Source organism: Crinia signifera, chromosome 6 (genome assembly GCF_055691185.1).
Source record: "Crinia signifera chromosome 6, ASM5569118v1, whole genome shotgun sequence".
NCBI classification, from domain to species: domain Eukaryota; kingdom Metazoa; phylum Chordata; class Amphibia; order Anura; family Myobatrachidae; genus Crinia; species Crinia signifera.
In genome coordinates, this window is record NC_139222.1 from 167,641,827 (window position 1) to 167,662,714 (window position 20,888).

A 20,888-nucleotide genomic window follows, 5' to 3' on the forward strand; every position below is an offset into this window, starting at 1 on the left:
CCAGGATAGTCAGCTGACATGGCATTCAGAATACCAACACTGGCATCCTGAAGGGAGGAATCCCGACAGGGCTCAGACAAGTATACTTATACCTAACCCTGTGCGCACACACACAGCTTGACCCCAGCTCTCCAAGTTAGTGCCTAACCCCTGTACCCCACTGCCTAAACCAACCTGCACCACAGCCTAACCTCCCCTTCTATATGTTTAAACCTACATCACCCTCCACGCAGCCTAACCCTTCCCCCACCGCCCGCAGCATAATGACAACCTTATTGATGTCGAGACTCCAGTGCCGGTCTCGGTATTGTGAATGCAGGGATGCCGAACGCATCCCCTCTACAGTAGTCATCCTTGCATCTAACCACTTAAGTTCCTAAACTGACCCAACTGTTCACCTTGTTCATATGCGTAAGAACTGCATCAAGCCTGTAGCTTTTTTCTCACTCCTCTAGACTCCAGCCCTGTCACTTAGCCTAGTCCACATTTAGAAACCAATACATCTGCGACATATGTTTAATAAACCTTCTGTTTTAACCAGTACATGGTTCCCCTGGTTGGAGTGCAAATCTTACAAAGCCCATGCGCCAAATGAAATAGGGTGTGAGAAACATAAAATAAGAGATTTTTGGGAGAGTTTTCCCATTTTGTCAAAGCGGCAATTAATTACATGGCAAAATCAAGCTGCCCATGAAATGGCAGGGATGCACCCCGACATTCCCACCCCCTGTCACTCACTGCTAGCACCTTGCAAACACAGAAATTTGCTCACAATCGGGCCCTGCACATGCGCATTTGCAGTCCCAAAACGATCATCATTGGATGTGAGCGAACAGGTATGAATCAGCCCCTTATTGACAATATATTGAAAATGCATAAGTGGCTGGACAGGGGTACATGCTATGGCCATGGAAGACTGAACACAGGAGAGCTATAGAGAGGTTGATGAGACATACGGTGAGTTAGAGTGGGGTGTAGAAGTGTTTAAAGCAGAGAGTGGTAGCAGCTACCTGGATACCATGATGACATAATCAAGTATATGGGTTATTCAGACATGAGTGCTGGGCTGCAATTCACAGGCCGTCCGATGATCATTTGACTGCTCGTGCACACGGATCATAGTGCGCATGTGGGAGGCCATCCAGCGATTAAATCCAGCATCTTTAGTAATCGGTTCACAAGTTGATTGACAGGAAGCCCATGACAAGGAGCCTATAACTCCACCCTGGGAATAAGCATATAACTCCCCTGGCAACGAGCATGAAACCGCTGGCAATGATCAAATAACCCACGGCAATGCGCAAGGAATATGTAACCCCTTGCAACGAGCATGTAGGTTAAAAAAAATGTAATGTATGGGATAGAAGCCTTACTTTGTAAGTGGCATTTTGGTGGGTGATATAAAATGGTGCTCCAGATGATTTTTCGATATTAAATGGATACCCTCATCGTCTTTTATTTGTAAGACACCTTTCAATCTACCTTTAGATTTTGGTGCAAGCCATTTTCCGACGAAAGAGCCTGGACAGAACGGATATGAATACAAATTTAAGCTCTCACAAGCAGGGCCCTCTTCCTTCATTTGTCTTTCCTTCTCTTATTTAAACACAAAATCCTGTGGCTTCCTGCCACCCTAATACTTATTTTAGTGTCATCAGCTACTGCAGCTATGGTTATGTACCCTGTGCCTCTCATTATTATCTTCAACAGTAGTCACTGTTTTCTATTTTGCTTATTTGTTTAGGTACACTGTAATTGGGCGCTCCGGATCCCTTGTAGTGTGCAAGGGATAAAAGGATGATAATAATAATTCAAATAAAAAGTATATTATGTCATGGTACTTCCACTTTAAGGTACAATAAAACAATGTTATCAGTAGAGGGCAGTGCAGTATAACATTAATAGAAAACAATTTGCATCCTCTTTTGATCTAATAATTAATATTTATAGGATTCTTGCTAATTCAAACTTGTATTTATTGGTTACAAATTCTGAATGAAATGCAATATATGCACATTAACTAATCACCGTTCACAGATGCATGTTCTGGAAAAGTCTATAAACTATACTATAAAATATTAAAAGCTAAATTAATTTTACCTTGCCTAAATTAACAATGGTGAAAAAACCTCTTCATATTATTATTGTACAAAGGTGCTTTTTAAATACTCCACAAACTGGACTGCTGTAAGAATGGGAGTGTCAGAACAAAATAATAGTCAAAATAAAAGCCATGTCATTTTCCTGATTAAACCATACAGTATATTGGAGCGTCTTTACATTTCAATACATTTTGGCACTTGCTTTAGGTCGTCGTGGACAAAATTTCAACACACACAAAAGATCAACATGTAAATGGTCGACATAGGATAGAAAGGTCAGCAATTTTTCATGTTTTTGGTGTCTATGTCGACATGGACACCATATTTATGTGTACCACATCCACTCACATGGCTTGCTGTGCTTGCCAAGCTTCGGGCATGGTGCCTCAACCTTTTGCTTGTGTCAACATTTTTCATGCGTCAACCAATAGTGGTCAACCTATGGAGTGTCGACCTAATGACCACATACCGATCAACAAATTGCTTAGCAGGGCTTGCGAAAATTAGCTGGGTCATCGATTAGCTCCAAATCCATTCGCATGGCGCTCACCAGTGAATGATTTTTCCAGTGTGTGCAGTCAGTGTGTACGTCAGGACTTACTTGGTGGCTGTGAAAGAAACAGTTGGATTGGGCCAGTGCTGATTTCACATGCCTTCCCTCAATCGCCTTGGGCCGACCTGTGTTTTCCCTGACACTCACAGAAAATGTCCGGTTATCACCCCCAACACTGGATTTCTATCAATCAACTTGCGTACGGCCAGCAATTAAAAAAAAGAAGCAGGAATTTATCACAGGAAGGCCAATTTATTTAACTAATGCAGAGTTTGTAGAAAAAAATCTTTGTTGTTTTATATGCACCTCTAAGGGACAGTATTTATATCTGCAATCACAAGCATATTAATGTGCTACTGCTTGAAAGAATATCTACATTTTATAGAATCTCTCTCTCTCTATAGAGTTAAAGTTAGTCTGCTACCTTGTGTTTCTGTGTGAGAAAGAATGAAGTTTCACTCTCTGCCAGCATTGTTTCAGAGACTCAAGACATATATATAGCTGTTCCCAACCGCTGTGCCATCAGCGGTGGTCTGGTGTGCTGCGAGAGATGCACTGCCTGGTTGCTGGCATTGGTCTGCAGGGGGCACTTGAAAAAAAAAAAACGGGCTACCGTCAGTGGTGAGCAGTGGGGTCTGCCGACAGTGTGAGGCAGAGCGCCCCGCAGCTCCGTCCTGCACTGTTGCTGATGGTTGTCACGGTCCTCCATTTAAAGGGGATCTAGATGCCTCAATTGCAGAGTAGAGTGCCGATCAGCATCAGCTATTTGGTGGTCTGCTCTGGTCGTGGATGTGACATTACATAGCGTCCCACCGTCCTCGACCCTGGCCTGACGGAGGAGCTGAATAATGGAAGAGGGCACTGCACTGTGTGGACTAGGGAGCCATGCGGGAAGCAGTAAGCAGAAGTGACTGAGCCTGTGACCCTAGCTGGAGTGCTTGTCACTGCACTTCAAAATTATCTTTTTTAAAACAGTTTTATTAATTGCAATGCATATCCAATAACAGACATTAGGAGATTAACAATTATGTCAGAACAAACAGTAATAAAGACAAAATCTTACACAATTATGAGACAATCAAGTAACAGCCAAGCATTGTTATTATTGTCCGTCGGTACATATGTGTCATTAGGTCTAGCATTAGACATTAACAGAATCCTGCACAAGTGTGTGTATTTTCAAAAAGGTGGTACTCCATTTGCTATGGTTTCTAGATCATACCAGGTTGTCGATTGGAAGCTATTCCGGTACTTGTTTACTAGCACGGCCACACCGATCATGATCGTGGGCATCGTTAGTAAAAATCGGGTGCACTAAAAAATCGGGTGCGATGGTACCGACGCGATGCCCGCGATTTTCCATAGGGAACAATGTTAAATACCTCAATTTACCCAAATCATCATAGGGAACAATGGTAAATGGTCCAGAACCCCCCAAAAACACCCCTGAACAGTGAAATGGCCCCCCAAAATTAGTTTACGCCACCCCACGATCAACGTGAACCCGAAGCGTGGCGAGCGCAGCAAGCCCGCGAGGGGCGGCGGTACGCGTCCTCCGACCTTTTCATACCCCCACTATCCAGGTGGGCGTGGAGTTGAGAATAGAATAGTGTGGCGAGCGTAGCGAGCCCGAAGCGTGGCGAGGGGACGCGGATACCTGTGAAGCCCGCGAAGGGACGCGTTTACCTGTGAAGGTATCCGCGTCCGCTCGCCACACTATTCTATTCTCAACTCCACGCCGACGTGGATAGTGGGGGTATGAAAAGGTCGGAGGACGCGTACCGCTGCGCTCGCCACGCTTCGGGTTCACGTTGATCGTGGGGTGGCGTAAACTAATTTTGGGGGGCCATTTCACTGTTCAGGGGTGTTTTGGGGGGTTTCTGGCCCATTTACCATTGTTCCCTATGATGATTTGGGTAAATTGAGGCATTTAACATTGTTCCCTATGGGAAATCGGGGGCATCGCGTCTGGACCATTTAAGCCTTTTTTAGCCGCCTGCGATGCGACCGACGCGACTTTGACTTTTTTCAATGCATTTCAATGGGAAATCGGGGGCATCGCGTCGGTCGCGTCGCAGACCACTAAAAATTACACCTGATGCCCGCGATTGTGGCCGTGCTAGGAAACAAGTACAGCTATTCCTTAATGCATCTTTGGTGGATTGAGGAAGAGTTTTTATATAAGGCAACCATGTGTCTACAAATTTGCCAACCAATTTTTCTTTAATCGTTACAGCTTCCGTCCAGTCCATTTGAAATAGATACTGAAGTCTAGGAAATAGTGTGAGAGGAATCAGAGTCCTGTCGATCCATTGGGAAAGAATGGTTTTCTTCCCCGCCGCTGCAAATTTATTAAACAAGAGTCGTGTGTGCTTGGACAGGACTAGTTTATCTTTTCTATGATAAATGTTCCAAAACACCCAGTCCTTAGACACCTGGAACTGTAGCCCAAGTTGGTTATTAATAAAATTTTGTAGTTCTCCCCAAAATTTCCGGACTATAGGGCATTCCCATAGGCAATGTATCATACCCGCATCTGGAGCCTCACACTTAAAGCAATTTGATGTTGGGAGAGTTACCCGTCATACTACATACCTCAATCTAGGTGTGTAGTATGCCCTATGGAGGATTTTTTGGTGCATCTCCATATAGGTAGTGGCCACCAATTGCTTATTCATATTTACATATGAGGATAGCATCTTGTCCACAGTTAAATGGGGGAAGTCACTTAACCACCTGACCAGACCCGTTGAGGATGTTTCTGTATTAATTGTTTTACATAAATGACAATAAATATAAGATGTGTCTGGGTGTTTTTCCTGCATCTGAGATCTGGAAAGGGGTTGTAATGTGACAGGGTGCATGATCAAAATGATCTTAACAATCTAGATGAGTGGGCTAAAAAGTGGAAGATGAGGTTCAATGTGGATAAATGCAAGGTCATGCACCTCGGGAGGCATAACCAGTGTGCTAGTTATAACCTAAGCGGGGAGGCATTGGGTATTTCAGTACGTGAAAAGGATCTAGGAGTCCAAATAGATAACAAGCTGGGGTGTAGTGCTTAATGTCACATTGCAACAAAAAAAGGCCAACAGAATTCTAGAATGTATTAAAAGGGGCATGGAAACTAGAGTAATTATGCCACTATAGAAAGCATTTGTTAAGGTGGCCATACACACTCAGATGTATCTGTAGATCTGTCTGGTTGGAACAAAAACATGGTTATGGATGAGAGCAAATGCCATTTGCTTAGAAATGCTAGAAAAATTGACAAACTGTCACTCATCCATAACCATGTTTTTGTTCCAACCAGCCAGATCTGAAGATAAATCTTACTAGTGTATGGGTACCTTTAGTAGACCTCACCTAGAATATGGAGTACCGTTCTGGGCCCTACACTATAAAAAGGACATAATTGAATTAGAAAAAACCCAAAGAAGAGCAACTAAGATAATCAGGGGAATGGAGAATTTAAACTATGGGGAGAGACTGAGCTCTTTGGGATTATTTACACTAGAGAAGAGATGTTTAAGGGGGGACATGCTCAACATGTACAAATATATCAAGGGCCAATATAAGGAACTGTCAAGCACCCTTTTTACTGCAAGAAAGGAATATAGGACACAAGGGCATGAGTTTAGATTAGAAGAAAGAAAATTTGGTGCCCTCAAAAGTTGGTGATACACAGTGCTCCAGCCGGGTCACCTGAAAAGGTGAACTGTAAGGCTTGTTTCACACACTCCGGTTTTGACAGTTGTTTCTTTCACATGCACCGGCACCGTGAGCCAGTGTTGTGTAAATTTGAGGGTGGAAACTGAAGTGACGTCAGTTTGGTGGCGGTGGAGAGCTAAAACCGGACACCAAATGACCGGTGTGTGTCAAAGGCCCCCATCGCCCTCAGCACACATTGACCTGTGAGGACGGGACGGGCACGGCAGCCGGACACTGCAGTGGTAAGATCCGGCTGCTATCCGGCAGCCGTGCCGTGACCGTCCTGTGTGAATGGACACATAGCAGTCCATTACTCTCTGCAGGGACGGCACGGCTTTTAAGCCGTGCAGGATTTTGCCATCTGGCAGGAGCCGGACAGTGTGAAATAGCCCTTAAGGTGCCCATACACTGTACAATTAGGAATACATTGCATCGCATTGCATAGGTTTTGCAATGCAATGAGATGAGATCTAGTACAAAAAGTATGTGCAGCACATACTTTTTGAGCAGTGCGATGTGTGAGCTGAGCTGTGTGTGTGGGAGCGCGCATCTCATCGCACACAGCAATTGTACAGTGTATGGGCACCTTTAGAGGCACTTGAGGACCGAGGCTGGGAACCACTCGATCCAATTATTGTAAAGTGCAACAGAATATGCTGCGCTACATAAGAAACTGTAAATAAATGAAGTTAGCATGAATGTCACAGTAGGACTAGTTGCTCTTTAAAAAACATTACATTCTGTAATGTATTGGAGCTTTATTCATTATCACTGTCTTATGCTGGGGCCATTTATTTAGAGTATAACCTCTATGTTCTATGGAGTTTTTGTAATGAAGTTTTGTGCTTCTATGTATTATTAGTACATGGTTGGCCTTCTGTGTCTGATTTTGTATGTAATATCGGTGTTGTATTTGTATATCTCTTTTGCTTTAGTAAATAATGTAATTTAAAAAAAAAGTATATTTGTGGATATTAAATATATTATTACTGTTATTGATGTCAGAATGTGACCAAAACAAATAGGCTCAGCAATAACATGGTTAAATATTGCACCAAAATACACCTGTGTGTATAGAGAAATGTGCTTATGGGAAAGATACTTAAATCAATGTTAGAAAATAGGGTCAGGCCATTTGCAGAACAATCTGACAGCAAAGAGTTAATAGGCTGTGCATATAAAATAAATGCAGAGCCTTCCTTCTCGCACTGTATAGCCTTTGTTGTGAATGCCTGCTTTCAGTAAAATATTCAGAGCAGAAGCTTGCAATGCTGGGAATGCAAAGATGTGACATGAGAATGGAAAAATAAAATGTGCAGGAAGAAAATGAGTTTACCTGAAGTTGTTTTTTTTTAGATTCTTTCTCTGGAACTTTCAGAGTTGTGATAGTGCCAAATAGGGGGAGCAGAGAGGCTGCTGCAGAGGCCAAAACCAGCTAGGTAGGTGCTTGAATAGACTGTAATGCACACTTATGTGTAATAGAAGTATTGGACCCTTCTCTCCGCAAAGGCTCTATCAATATAGGTAACACAACTTGAAAATATTTCTGGTTCTGGGATGGGTATAGGTCATAGACCTAGTGACCATCTCCCTTCTGGGACACATTGAACAAACACAGCTTCTATGCTGGGTGTGTAATGGATATCACATTAAGAAAACAAAATACTTTTTGTGACATTTGAGACAAGTGAATTGAACTTCAGTCTGATGTGGGAGGTCTTCTATAGATCAGCTGAGGATACCAGGAATGACAGAGTGCAGGATTCCATATAAGCTACTTATGCTGCTTTCAGACCGCATAACTGGCTTTGACCCTGTATTTGGAAACGTTTCCAAAAACGGGTCTGCCAGATAAAACCCCTTTCACACCGCAGCACTTAAACGGTATATTACCGTTTAAGTGCCGATTTTTTGACACTGGCAGACCCGTTTTTGGAAACTTTCCAAATACAGGGTCAAAGCCAGTGCAGCCTTCAGCCCTCCCCTCCGTGCAGCTCCCCCCCCCCTCGCGTGTCGACCGAGAGCATGTCGACGCCCCCCGCGCATGTCGACGCCCCCCCGCGCGTGTCGACGCCCCCCCCCCCACCCCGCGTGTCGGCGCCCCCCCCCCCCCCGTGTCGACTTACCCCGTGCCGGTACCTCCGTTGTGGACTGCAGCTCAGTATGCTCGGAAAGCACTTATGAAAAAAGTGTCTTCCAGAAAATGGCTGCCCCATAGGAAACCCTGTTTAAAAAAACTGTCTTCCGTATGGGGGGCAGCCATTTTCTGAAAGACACTTTTTTCATAAGTGCTTTCCGAGCATACTGAGCTGCAGTGCCGGGAACCACAACGGAGATACCGGCACGGGGTAAGTCGACACGGGGGGGGGGGGGGGGGGCGCCGACACACGCGGGGGGTCGACACGCGGGGGGGCCGTCGACACGCGCGGGGGCGTCGACACGCGCGCGGGGGGTGTCGACACGCGCGGGGGGGGGGCTCCAGTGCTGTGAATACTTAATGAGCGCTCATTAAGTATTCACTGTGCTGAATTTAGGACCCAGCTCATTGGCTGGGTCCTAAATACCGTTTCTGAGCCGATTTTTGCGCTAAAATACCGGTTCAGAAACGGGTAGGACCCTGCATTTTAACCGGTTAGAAAAAACGGCATTTTCTAACCGGTTAAGTGGGACTGGACCTTTCAGACCGCACACATTACCGTTTTAAAACGGTAAAAAAACGGCAATTTACCGTTTTAAAAGTGCGGTCTGAAAGGGGCATAAGACAAACAGCAACAATCTGATTGTTTCTTTACTGTGTCTGCTAATGACAGACAGCAGGGGGCAGGGGCTGTGGACATAGAAACTGCTCCTGCACATGGAATGTTCCTCTTTTACATGTACACTCTGTTATACAAACGAATACACAGAAAACACTGCCTATATGTCTGATTGGATGATAGAGGGATTAGCTTTTTTATTTGTGATATGCCAGAAAAGTAGTCATTGGCTGGCAACACCAGTCACCCTGTAATACAAGACACCTGCGAAAACTGTAACCTTTTTAAACAAACACAAAGCCAGATCATTTTAACACTATCATTACCAGCAGCTGAATTAAATACAGTTATTTCCTTTCGGCTAAGATCAAGTGTAGTATCTGTTCTTATCAGTGGGCGCGGACCAGCCCCTGGCAGAAGAATAGAGAACGGCTGGACTGAGTAACTGCTCCAATGGGTGGAGGGTATGGCATCCCTCATGCTCGGGGCAGGGAAAAGTCTGCCCGAGTACATTCACCCTTGCCAGATGGTGGAAGTTGTTGTTTTCATAATTCCACTGGGAAGGGAGAAACACTGGGCCCAGTAGGTGGCTCTCTTGAAGGGGTTTGTAGCCCCTGAAGGATGAGACAGTGAAAGGCCCAGTCTAGTATCCATTCCAGAGGTTCATAGCCTCTGATGGGGAGTCAGCGAAAAGCCCAGCTTAGTATTTTAACCTTGGGATGCGAGAAACACTGGGACTGGGTAGATTGCTCTTCCAAGGGGGCCTCAACCCTCAAGGGAGTCAATGGAAAAGCCCAGTGAAGTATCAATTTCCATGCCAGGGGTTGAAAAACACCCTAGATGGAGCAGAGAAATACTTGGTCTGACGCTGATTGGCTGCTGCCTGGAGTCCGAGCTTGCACTGTGCACCCGAGGAACCCTGCACTGGTGGACCTTGGGCACTGTGCACTAGTATGGCACCTGCACTGCGTACTCTGCCTTTAGGTTAGCACTGCACATCCTTACCCTGGGCCTTTTGGCTGGGGTAGGACAATTTTTTTACACCTCTACCCCGGCCTTCTGTCTCTGTCTAATTATTTATTTATTTTCCTTCTCACGTCACTTTTTCACATTTTCTTTTTTTGTTACTTTTTTTCTGGGCTGTATGTGTACAACCCCTATGGGCTATCCACTCCCTACATACCAAATCTCTATCCTTTTGGGGAGCGCTGCGGTCCCCGAGGGCAGCCCAGACCCGTAAGGCGGAGGGAAGCCTACCAAAGTTCTCTACAAACTTTGGTGCAGAGGACCCACTAGCCCTAACCCGGGGTTTGAAGGAAGAGGGTCTCTCTGAGCTTTAGCGAGGAGGACCCACTGATCCCTATTTTCCCCTCTTGGGCCTTATGGCTAAGGAGGGGTTAGGGGAGTAACGGGGCCCTTCTCTTTTGGGAGAGGGTCCATACGTACGTACGTATGCCTCCTATGCATGATTTAGGTCACAGCACTGGGTGTTGGAGCACCACTTGGGCTCCAAGTTATTTAAGAAGAGCTGTACAGAAATGGATGGAACATATTACTAGGAATCGTGTTTGAAACTAAAATGTAAATTGCAGTGTAAAAATAAAGCAACCAGTATTTACCCTGCACAGAAACAAAATAATTTACCCAAATCTAACTCTCTCTGCACATGTTACATCTGCCCCACCTGCGGTGCGGCATGGTTTTGCCAAATTTGCGATCAGGTCGGAATGAGGCCCTTTATCCTCAATTTGCAACACTGTGCATAAGTTTAAAGCCATGGCATATAGGGCTCCATTTAAGAACTTAAACCCTTTAGAACTTGTTAAAGGGAATAGGTTATCTATTCAATTTTTAAGATCGAAGCTTTCCTGAGGCCTTGCCAGACTGTAGTACTATACCATTGTGCCATCAGTTTGATAGGTATGTTAAAGCAAATACCAAAGGCATATCCATACAGTAAGTATCATTGTCAAACTAAATAAAATATGCCATCAGTATAGTCCTTAATGGAGCCCATAAAATCAAAAGTGTGGCTTTGGTGGATTCGCTGGTTAAAGAAGTGGAGTATTTGCTGAGCTCTGCACAAAATATCATTTGGTATTCTTTGCTGGTCAGAGGGGAGCACCATGATGGAGTGTGCAAAGTACATGTGGCAGTCTTTATTATAATTATTATTATATTTATAAGGTGCCACAAGTGTTTAGCAGCTTTAGAGGCATAGGAGTGCAAATGAGGCATTAGCACAACCCGAATATGGCGTAACAATGCCACCACAATTGACCAAACAGCCCAGTACCAGAGACTGAATATTTAGTTGATGGCAGGGTTACACAAGGTCAGAGATGGCCGTCTTTAGATCTCATCCTATATATTTGAGGCCTCCAATGCACCGCCATGTTGCACTGCGCATTTTCAATCAATGTGCACAGAGAAGTGCTATATCGAAGGGTGTGCAATACGTTTTCAACTACACAAAAAGTATTATATTCACAAACAAAGTAAACATTTTTTCAATCACCAGGATTTCCATCCCAGAATTGCAGTCTACAATCCTGGGATTTCCAGTCTAATGCCAAGCAGCATCTGAGCACTCACTCAGACGCTGCCCAGCTGTTCCCGACCCATCATCTCCTTGGCTGTGATGTCTGAGCTTCTGTGGTGGATGTTAACCATAGATTTGTGCCATCGGTGATTAACATCTATGGCATGAAGCCATCAGTGTGCCATTGCTGATTTGAACCCATCAATGTCCATCCGTGCTGGGGAGGAGGAGGAGTCACGGCAGTCCATGGCCCAATCAGGTTCATGGGAGTGCTTTGTAGTGCGATGTGAGGACAATCACCATGGCGCCAGGCCACAAAAAAATAAAATAAAATGAGTGCTCTGTCGGCTATCAATGACAGTGAGGAACCATCAATGATCATCCCTACATTATCAGAATTGCGGATTATGTAGGCAACGGCCATCTTTGGCGCCCATTTCATAGACAAAAATATATACATTTCCAGATTTTACAATGGAAAGCTTCTTTAAACCCTACCTTTAATGCAATGTAAAAGTCCATAAAAAGTGGGTTCAGGGAGGCCCACACCCTGCACCAATAAGATCATACTTTGCCCTTCATGTTCTCACAGTGAATACAGTACTGCTGCAGACAAAAAGTAGTAAGCAGATTTGTCTAAGTTACAATGCATATGTGCCGCAATGATCTTGTGAGTAAAGGCCCCCTTACGGTACTTGTTTCCTAGCAGGGCGCCCACGATTTTGATCGTGGGCATCGCAAGGAAAAAAAAATCGCGTCGGTCGCGTCGCATGCTGACAAAAATCGCATGCGATGCGACCGACGCGATTACCGCGATTTTACATAGGGAACAATGTTAAATGGCCCACAGACCCCAAATACCCACCCTGAAGTGTGAAATGCCCCCCCCCCATTGTTAACGCCACCCCACGATCAACGTCAACCCGAAGCGTGCCCACGAGGGGCGGCGGTACGCGTCCTCCAACCTTTTCATACCCCCACTATCCACGTCGGCATGGAGTTGAGAATAGAAAGTGTGGCGAGCGCAGCGAGCCACCGAGCCCGAAGCGTGGCGAGCGCAGCGAGCCCCGCGAGGGGACACGGATTACTTAACATACATGTTAAGTAATCCGTGTCCGCTCGCCACGCTTCGGGCTCGGTGGCTCGCTGCGCTCGCCACACTTTCTATTCTCAACTCCATGCCGACGTGGATAGTGGGGGTATGAAAAGGTTGGAGGACGCGTACCGCCGCCCCTTGTGGGCACGCTTCGGGTTGACGTTGATCGTGGGGTGGCGTTAACAATTGGGGGGGGGCATTTAACATTGTTCACTATGTGAAATCGGGTCAATTGGGACATTTAACATTGTTCCCTATGTGAAATCGGGTCAATTGGGACATTTAACATTGTTCCCTATGTAAAATCGCGGTAATCGCGTCGGTCGCATCGCATGTCATTATAATGGCATGCGATGTATATGCGATGCCCGCGATGGGCGCCCTGCTAGGAAACAAGTACCCCCCTTACATTAAAACGATTTTGCCCAATTTCGATGTTTCGGGCTGATATATATCGTCTGAAAAGTGCCACATTGTTTGTGTTTTCCATCCGATCCGATGTCCCGTGAGAGTCGGATGGGAGCCTCTAGGTTAGTCGGACCGGACCTGTGATTTGTCGGAATCAGATGGAAAATGGAGTGCTTTTGGCACATGCAATATATTGTATGCGATATATTGCAGAAAGTATAGTACACATGCAATTTGGCCAGATAAATACCAAATTGGATGCCAACACTCACGGGAAGGTCCAGGGGGAATTCAAGGGAAATTGCATCTACTTTCAGCATCAGATATATCATGTATACAGATATATAATGTAAAGGGCCCTTAAGAGATCATTGTGGGAGATAATGGTCTGTGAGGGGTGTTTCTGTGGTGTGTTACAGCTTGTGTCTGCAATACTGTACACAGTTACAACGGATCGGGCATCTTATTTCTTCCAGTGCCACCATAGAGCTATGCAGAACTTCAATAATCAACTGTTCTACAACCAACACTGCATTTTTGTGTGCAGGTATTGGGATAGCCATTGGTCGGTATTTCAGTACAAATCCATGCGGCTATGGCAGTTTTATATTTTCAGTCACTGTGTACATATTCATAGCTGTGAAGTGCAAATGTATTTAACTGAAATAAATGCTAAAAAGCTGTTAGCTAATGTGCATATGTGAAAGATCACTTAGAACTTTCTCAAAGCGGTTAATATCACTGGCGTAATCTGCGATGAAGTACCAAAATAAAAAAGCATCCCATAGGTCACCCATACAAGACGCATCGCCACGACGGAACATTATACATTGCCTTTATTTTCTGTATCATACTATATGAATGTTGCCTTGGAATGTCGGGTGCGTGGTTTGCTTTGGAATACATATAACAATCCTATTTGGCACCGGATCTAAGAGACCGCCACAATCATCCCAGAGGTCACATCTGTGGGACAACAGTCACCCCATGCCCAGCTGGCAGGCGGCAGAAAACAAAGCTTTGTCCGTCCCAATAGCCAACAGAAGGACTAATAGTAAAGAGACACCTGTTACACATCAACCAGGGAAAGTGGCTGTGAATGAGCACGCTGCGGCTGCCGCCTGCATAAGGCAATGGCTGTGTCCTGTATAGCACGAAGAGGTCATCACTGCCTGAGCCCAGAACAAACACCCGTCTCCCCCAAACGTGTCCATTGCTCACAGCCGCAGCTCTCCATATACCGTCAGGCAGCCAGTATGATCAGATGGAGGGGGAGAGAACGTGTTACACAAGGCTGGCCTGAGGCCAAGCCCGGCGGCCTCCTCCTCTATGGGGATGAAGAGGAGGAGGGAGGAGCAGGGCCAGCAGCAGGAGGAAGGGAGGTGAGCAGGACAAGGAAAGGGAGGGATTTCCTGCAGGGAATGAGGAGAACTAGCTGGCTGACTACTCTGAAAACTTAGAAGAAAGTAATCTGCAGTGGGACTATAGCTAACCCCTCCTCTACAGCCTGCCGGTAAGTGAGAGTCACCTACCTTCCTTCTCTGGGCTCTCCGCCACTTGCTCGGGAGGTTCAGGAGAGATCAAAGCGATCCAGCAAGGGGAGTGGAGGAGATGGGGGCGCTGTTGGGGCTAGCTGCTCTAGTAGGCAGGCACATCTCTCAGATGTGAGATAAGTAGAGTTGTGTGTGTGACGCTCTTACCTTGTTATGGTTGTGTAGGCTATTACCTCACCTATGCTTACAGTATAGTACAGTGTTTCCCATTTGTATACCACATCTCATTCTGTACTCAAAAATATTATTGTTACCTAAGGTCTCCTTTTGTGGTTGGTCATTACTACTTACTCTGCTTGTGTACCATGCTGCATCTCCATCTCTACACTATAGATGTACTTAATATAATGGATTGCCACACGATTGTGGAGCCTCAGGCACAGGAAAATGCAATGACATCAGCAGACCTGGGATACTGTTTGTTTTATCAGGTGCTCACGCTTTTCCTTCTAAACAATGAAAATGTCAATTCATTTAGCTCTTAAGCATTGTTTGATGAGTTGGTGTCCTTTTTCAAAGCGGTACTGTTCTCATGTCTCCCATGTTAGGTGCACTCTACCATCTATACTCAGCTACCAACTTCTCAGTTCTGTGACATGCAGCTTACTGGTGTATCCTTGGCGGGACATACTAAAAGGAATGACAGACCAGACTGTCATTCCTTTTAGTATGTCCCACCTTGGCCCCGTCAGCATAGTTTTAAATAATACCAATTCTTCACAGAAGAAGAAAGGAATAAACTGGATGTTAGACTAGTGTTTTCGTGGATTTCAGACTAGTGTTTTGGTAGATTGGATTACCGCAACCTCATTTAGTAAGCACTGTATGGGTACAGCACAATATATTTTGGAAATGGTAAAGCTGTACCTATTGGGCTGGTTTACAGAATGTTGCACTGTTTCTTTCTCATATTCACATTTAGTCAGACTGGCAAGGAAAATGAGCGTGTTAGCAGAGGAGGGCCAGAGGTCCCCTGAGCTTCCTGTCGTCTGGGTTATGAATGGGATCCAGCAGCTTGGAAGCAGCACAGGAACAAAACACCTCTGCTGACTCCTTTTGTCCCTTGTCAAGACATAAGTGTACCCTAGTAACAGATGTGCAGGCGATAGTAAGTAATACACTTATTGCCTAAAACATTACGTTTATTAAATGATACTGGATTGTATTGTATCCCATACTGGCTTTTTTAGGAAGTCCTACACACTGACACTTTGCATGCGAGTGTTCTGCTTTCTGACGTTAATCACGGTTGTCATAAATGACATTTTGATGCAGAACACACCTCTCTGGCCCTTAAACATTTTTCCTCATAGACAAAAGAGAGCGCGCGGGCCTCTGCATGTTTCTTGCCTCACACCTGAGGGGTTACTAGGTGTAAGGCTTACTCAGTAACATAAATATTTGTCTTTTTTCCCTCTTCTTGGCAGCTGTATGACATCACTGCAGAAGTGCTTTCACTCAAGTGAACAGGGGACGTTTGGTAATGAGAAAAGCACAAGAACAGAACAATTTTAGTAAGAAAAAATAGTTCCTGTGCCAACGTTAAAGGGGAAAAAGAATCTAGAAAATTCAAGAAGCCCTTAAAGCAGGATTTATTATTTCCATCTGATGGAGTGCTCCAAAACTTTGCAATCTGCATTATCTTGTGGACCTGGTACTGTAACATATGTACCTTCCTACTCATATGTGATATGGGAACTGTCCCAGTGACCACAGAGTGAAAGGGGGGGACACCGCTTGGACAACAAATACCTTTCCCCCCAGGTCACTGGTAGCCTGCTACTTTCTGACATTAAAACTTCCTATGTAAATAAAGTTTCTTCACTCAGCCAGGGTTTAAGTACTAGAACAGAACTCCTGATGGGAGAGCATAAGTGTGAATGGAAAACCAACTTTCTCTGCATTGTAAAAGGAAATCACTTGTGAGACCTGTGAATATATACTAAAGTGGAACTCAGGACATGACTTTTTAGACCGTCCGGCGATGGGTCGGGAGAATGAACTTATTCAGGCTGTCAAGTGTGGAGATGTTGGCACTGTTCAAAAACTGCTTGCCAAAGTTCGGACTTCAAAAAACAGTAAGTATTCTCTTGGTATTTGGAAAGAGTGCACTGGTGGCCTGGCTCAGCTAATTAAACAAACCTGATTCTTTTTGCATTTGAGCAATTATCGTCAGTCTGCGCATCTATTTAACTAGCACTGTTGCAAAGAGTGATTGACAGTTAGGAATGTTTGTAGTGTTCATTCTAGCACCCACCATCTTTTAAAACCCAGTTCCTCTTCCCTGCCTGGGGTGTCGCTGTCTGCTGTAGTGTTTCTAGCACAGTGCGGTCTTTATATCAGCACTGATATGCATACCAGACCTGTGCTAGAAACACCACATCAGACAGCGACACCCCAGGCAGGGAACAGGAACTGCATGGGATTTAAAAGATGGCAGGTGCTAGAATGAACACTAATCTTTGGGGGAGGTGGCAAAGTGCAGGTGTGTACCTACCATTTTGGGAGAATGTTTTAGGCTGTGACCATGTGCAGCTGCAATGGCTTCGGTGACTTACTTAATGTGGCCTTGCTGCGTGACCATGGGGCTACTCAAAACGGTACTTGTTTCCTAGCAGGGCGCCCGTCGCAGGTGATCGCATACCTTAACTCAAGGTATGCGATACGCGATTTCAGGGCTATTTTTAGCCTTTTCCCCGACAATTAAGAAATTGCGTCCATCGCATGCCTTAAGTTAAGGCATGCTATGCGACCGATGTGATGGACGCAATTTTACATAGGGAACAATGTTAAATGGACCAATGGACCCGATTTTTCATTGTATACCTACCCTTATGGGTATTTTACATGTAAAATGTCCACCCTCCATTGTTAACGCCACCCCACGATGAATGCCAACCCGAAGCGTGGCGAGCGGCGGCGGTACGCATCCTCCGACCTTTTCATACCCCCACTATCCACGTCGGCGTGGAGTTGATTTTATATAGTGTGGCGAGCGCAGCGAGCCCCCGAGCCCGAAGCGTGGCAAGCGGACGCGTAATACCTGTGAAGTAATGCGCAGCACCTTGCGGGGCTCGCCACGCTTCTGGCTCGGTGGCTTGCTGCGCTCGCCACGCTATATAAAATCAGCTCCACGCCGACGTGGATAGTGGGGGTATGAAAAGGTCGGAGGACGCATACCTCAGCCCCTCGCGGGCTCGCCACGCTTCGGGTTGGCGTTCATCGTGGGGTGGCGTTAACAATGGGGGGGGGGGGGGCATTTGACCCATCAGGGTGGGTATACAATGAAAATTGGGGTCTGGGGGGGCATTTAACATTGGGCCCAATGTAAAATCGGGTTTCAGGGACCATTTTACATTGGTTCCGATGTAAAAATCGCGTCAATCTCATCGCATGCGATTTGGTTGTACAAATTCCCAGCTGTGAATGTATTTCGATACATCTATTAATTTGGCCCTTGGCACTGGATAATGGTGTGCTACTGGAAAAGTCATCAAGTTAAAAGAGGAACACGAAGGGTAGAAATAATATTTTGGGGGGTAATTTTAGAACAATATTATAGGACGAAAATGGTGTTTACTGAATTTAAAAATAAACCAATTTAAAAACATCTGCTATTATAAGCATGTCATTAATCTATCTGTGTGCCCTCAGCTGTTGTTCCGTCATTTTGATGGACTGATAATGGTGAATTTCAGTTAAATACAGTATACATTAAAGAATAGGGCAATATGGATGAAAAACGGGCTGCTCTGGAGAATACAGGTGAAATGATGGTCTTTTTTTTTGCCATGCTGTCATTGGAATATGAATTGCAGCTATACAATTGTACAGTACATACTTATAAAGTTTTCATACTTACAGCAGAATTTATTTGGCCCAAAAATAATCTTCTACTCAAGCTTTAAGATTTTTCTGCAAATGGCTTTTGTTTGTCAGTTCTTTTTAAATATTTATTTTTCTCTCCATTTGCCTCTAGAGGACCAGAGTCATAGTCATTAGATGCTTCTATGCTGTGTGTAGTTGATGTGTTTATGTTGAGACAATGAATTTGCTTGTCTGCATTGTGTGTCTGCTGTGCGACATCTGTACAGTGACAGTGATAAATGAGCAGCCTGCGTGTTTGGATGCACTGATGCCAGGATTTTTATATGCAGATCAGACCAACGGTCGCAGTGTCACCAACACACACACGTACACAGTGTCACCAAGTTGTCACCTGCTGGTCTGACTCTATGCCTGCCCTCATTATAGTTAAACATTGACATGAATCTGCGTGACATGAACAATATCCAACTAGGCACTAGTGTATCTGACTCATGCCTGCTCTTTGTTTCCTTGTTAACTCTAGTATGGTATTTGTAGTTTTGTATTGAATTGATAAGAATTCAAAATATTGCGATATCAATATGTTTTTAAAGGTTGGGGGGAAAAAACCAAAGAAACAGTGTTTTGATATTACGCTGTTGCCAACATTCCTGAAATTGGGACATATTATGCCATGACTCAGATCTGCTCATACCAAACCATATTCTTTAGTGGGGATAGTAGTAGATTTTTGAGTATACTTGTCTTGTTTTATATGTCCTTTTTTATACCTATCCCTGCTTTCTTCATTCATTTTCTCCTGTTGGTACTTGTGTAGTTTCATGGCGCCGTGCTACTTCCGGGTTCTACGCTCGCCACAACTATCTAAAATAAAATAACTTAACTCCATGCTAACATGGATAGTTCATACCCCCACTATCCATGTTGGCATGGAGTTGATTTTAGATAGCGTAGCGAGCCACCGAGCCCGCAAGAACTGGCGCCGTGAAACTACACAAGTACCCTCCTGTTCCTTAGCGCCTAATTCAGACCTTGCAATTTTTGCAGATAGAAAAACCTTGTTGCACTGCAGGGGGGGTGGGGGGCAGATGTAAGTGTGTAGAGAGTTAGATTTGGGAGTTATTTTGTTTCTGTGCAGGGTAAATACCCGCTGCTTTATCTTTTAGATTTCAGTTTGAACACACCTCGCCCAAGTCTAAAGGCCCATACACGCTAGGTGACTTTGAGCTGAAAGCTGCTCAGTTTACTCGTTGGAGCTGCTGTCATTTCAAAAGCCATTCGCATCATCACTGGCCCCGCCGCTCATCTGCTGGTATTACCAGCAGATGAGCGACGGAGGGGACAACTTTCCATAGCATGCTGCTATGGAAAGTAGTCCACCCCTAGGAAAATCACTAAAACCGGCGAAAAACGCTGATAAAGACATGGTTGCAGTCATATGTTAAGGGTGAAATTTTGGCTTAACTTTCCCTACAATTTTAACTATATAGTGAAAAGTGTAAGGAAAGTGTAGCCAAAATAGCACAGCGTTAAGGGGCTTGAAATACTGATGCATTCCCAAACTCAAAACCCCCACCCCCCCTCGTAAGTGTGTATGCCAGGTCCCCATGGTTGCCAATATCGGCGGCTGTGGGGGTCGCACTGAGTGTATGTCTCCTTTAAAGCTATTTAAATATTATGGAGTTTGTAGCATATGTTCTTGGAAGGGAATAGATTGGGTATAGTAATGTAAAGTGGCTAAGCCCATTTCAAAGTTCTGGTTAGGGCACCCAAACCGGCATTAGGTTACCCAAACCATGGACTTATTTACCAGCTGCAGGGAAATCATTTAAAATTTGGGTTTCATTATTTGTTTTGTTTGGGAAAAAAACTTTTTTATTAGGTTACAATAAAATATAAATAAAAAAAATTGGTCAAGAAAACATAAAAGTAATAGTTTCGTAGGGAGGGATGCAGTAACATCCACCCCTTACCGCCCCCCTCCGCCGGCTATGCTCTAACATATGCGATTAGTAGCTCTTATGGTAAGAGCTGCACTTTGCAAAGCAGCTGGTGGGGGGTGAGTGGGTCCCTGTGGCTCTCCCCCTCCTCATCTGCCCGGCAGCCCCCTGCTCAGACGGGTGCAGGAAGTGCCGGAGTCCTCCTCCTCGGAAGGTGCTAGGGAGGAGGAAGTCTCTAGTCCGGGCAGAACAGCAGGAGGCTGGCCGTACATTAGATGAAGGGGGCGGCAGGGGTTGGCGGGGCGGCGTAGGATGCAGTGAGAAGCCCATAGGCTTCTATTGGGGTATCGCCAGCTTTTTACCCCCATAAAAGCACGCCGGGCGTGCATTTTTCAGGCC

The 20,888-nt window shown here is 45.0% G+C and overlaps 2 protein-coding genes across 4 annotated transcripts in view; one reads left to right on the top strand and one right to left on the bottom strand.

Annotated features, from left to right (window-relative positions):
* TSEN54 (tRNA splicing endonuclease subunit 54) overlaps window positions 1-14,796 on the bottom strand; it is a 35,622-nt gene extending 20,826 nt beyond the window's left edge. The window contains exon 1 of the mRNA XM_083147999.1: window positions 14,701-14,796. The gene's annotated coding sequence lies outside the window, so the exon portion shown is untranslated. The remainder of the gene's footprint in view (window positions 1-14,700) is intronic.
* CASKIN2 (CASK interacting protein 2) overlaps window positions 14,421-20,888 on the top strand; it is a 40,823-nt gene continuing 34,355 nt past the window's right edge. The window contains exons 1-2 of one of the 3 annotated variants that reach the window (XM_083147996.1): window positions 14,421-14,681; window positions 16,149-16,799. In XM_083147996.1, the coding sequence (XP_083004122.1) occupies window positions 16,706-16,799 (94 nt within the window). In that variant the 5' untranslated portion in view covers window positions 14,421-14,681; window positions 16,149-16,705. Of the gene's footprint in view, window positions 14,682-15,806; window positions 15,830-16,148; window positions 16,800-20,888 lie in introns of those variants that run through there. The other 2 variants (XM_083147993.1, XM_083147995.1) reach the window with 2 other exon arrangements.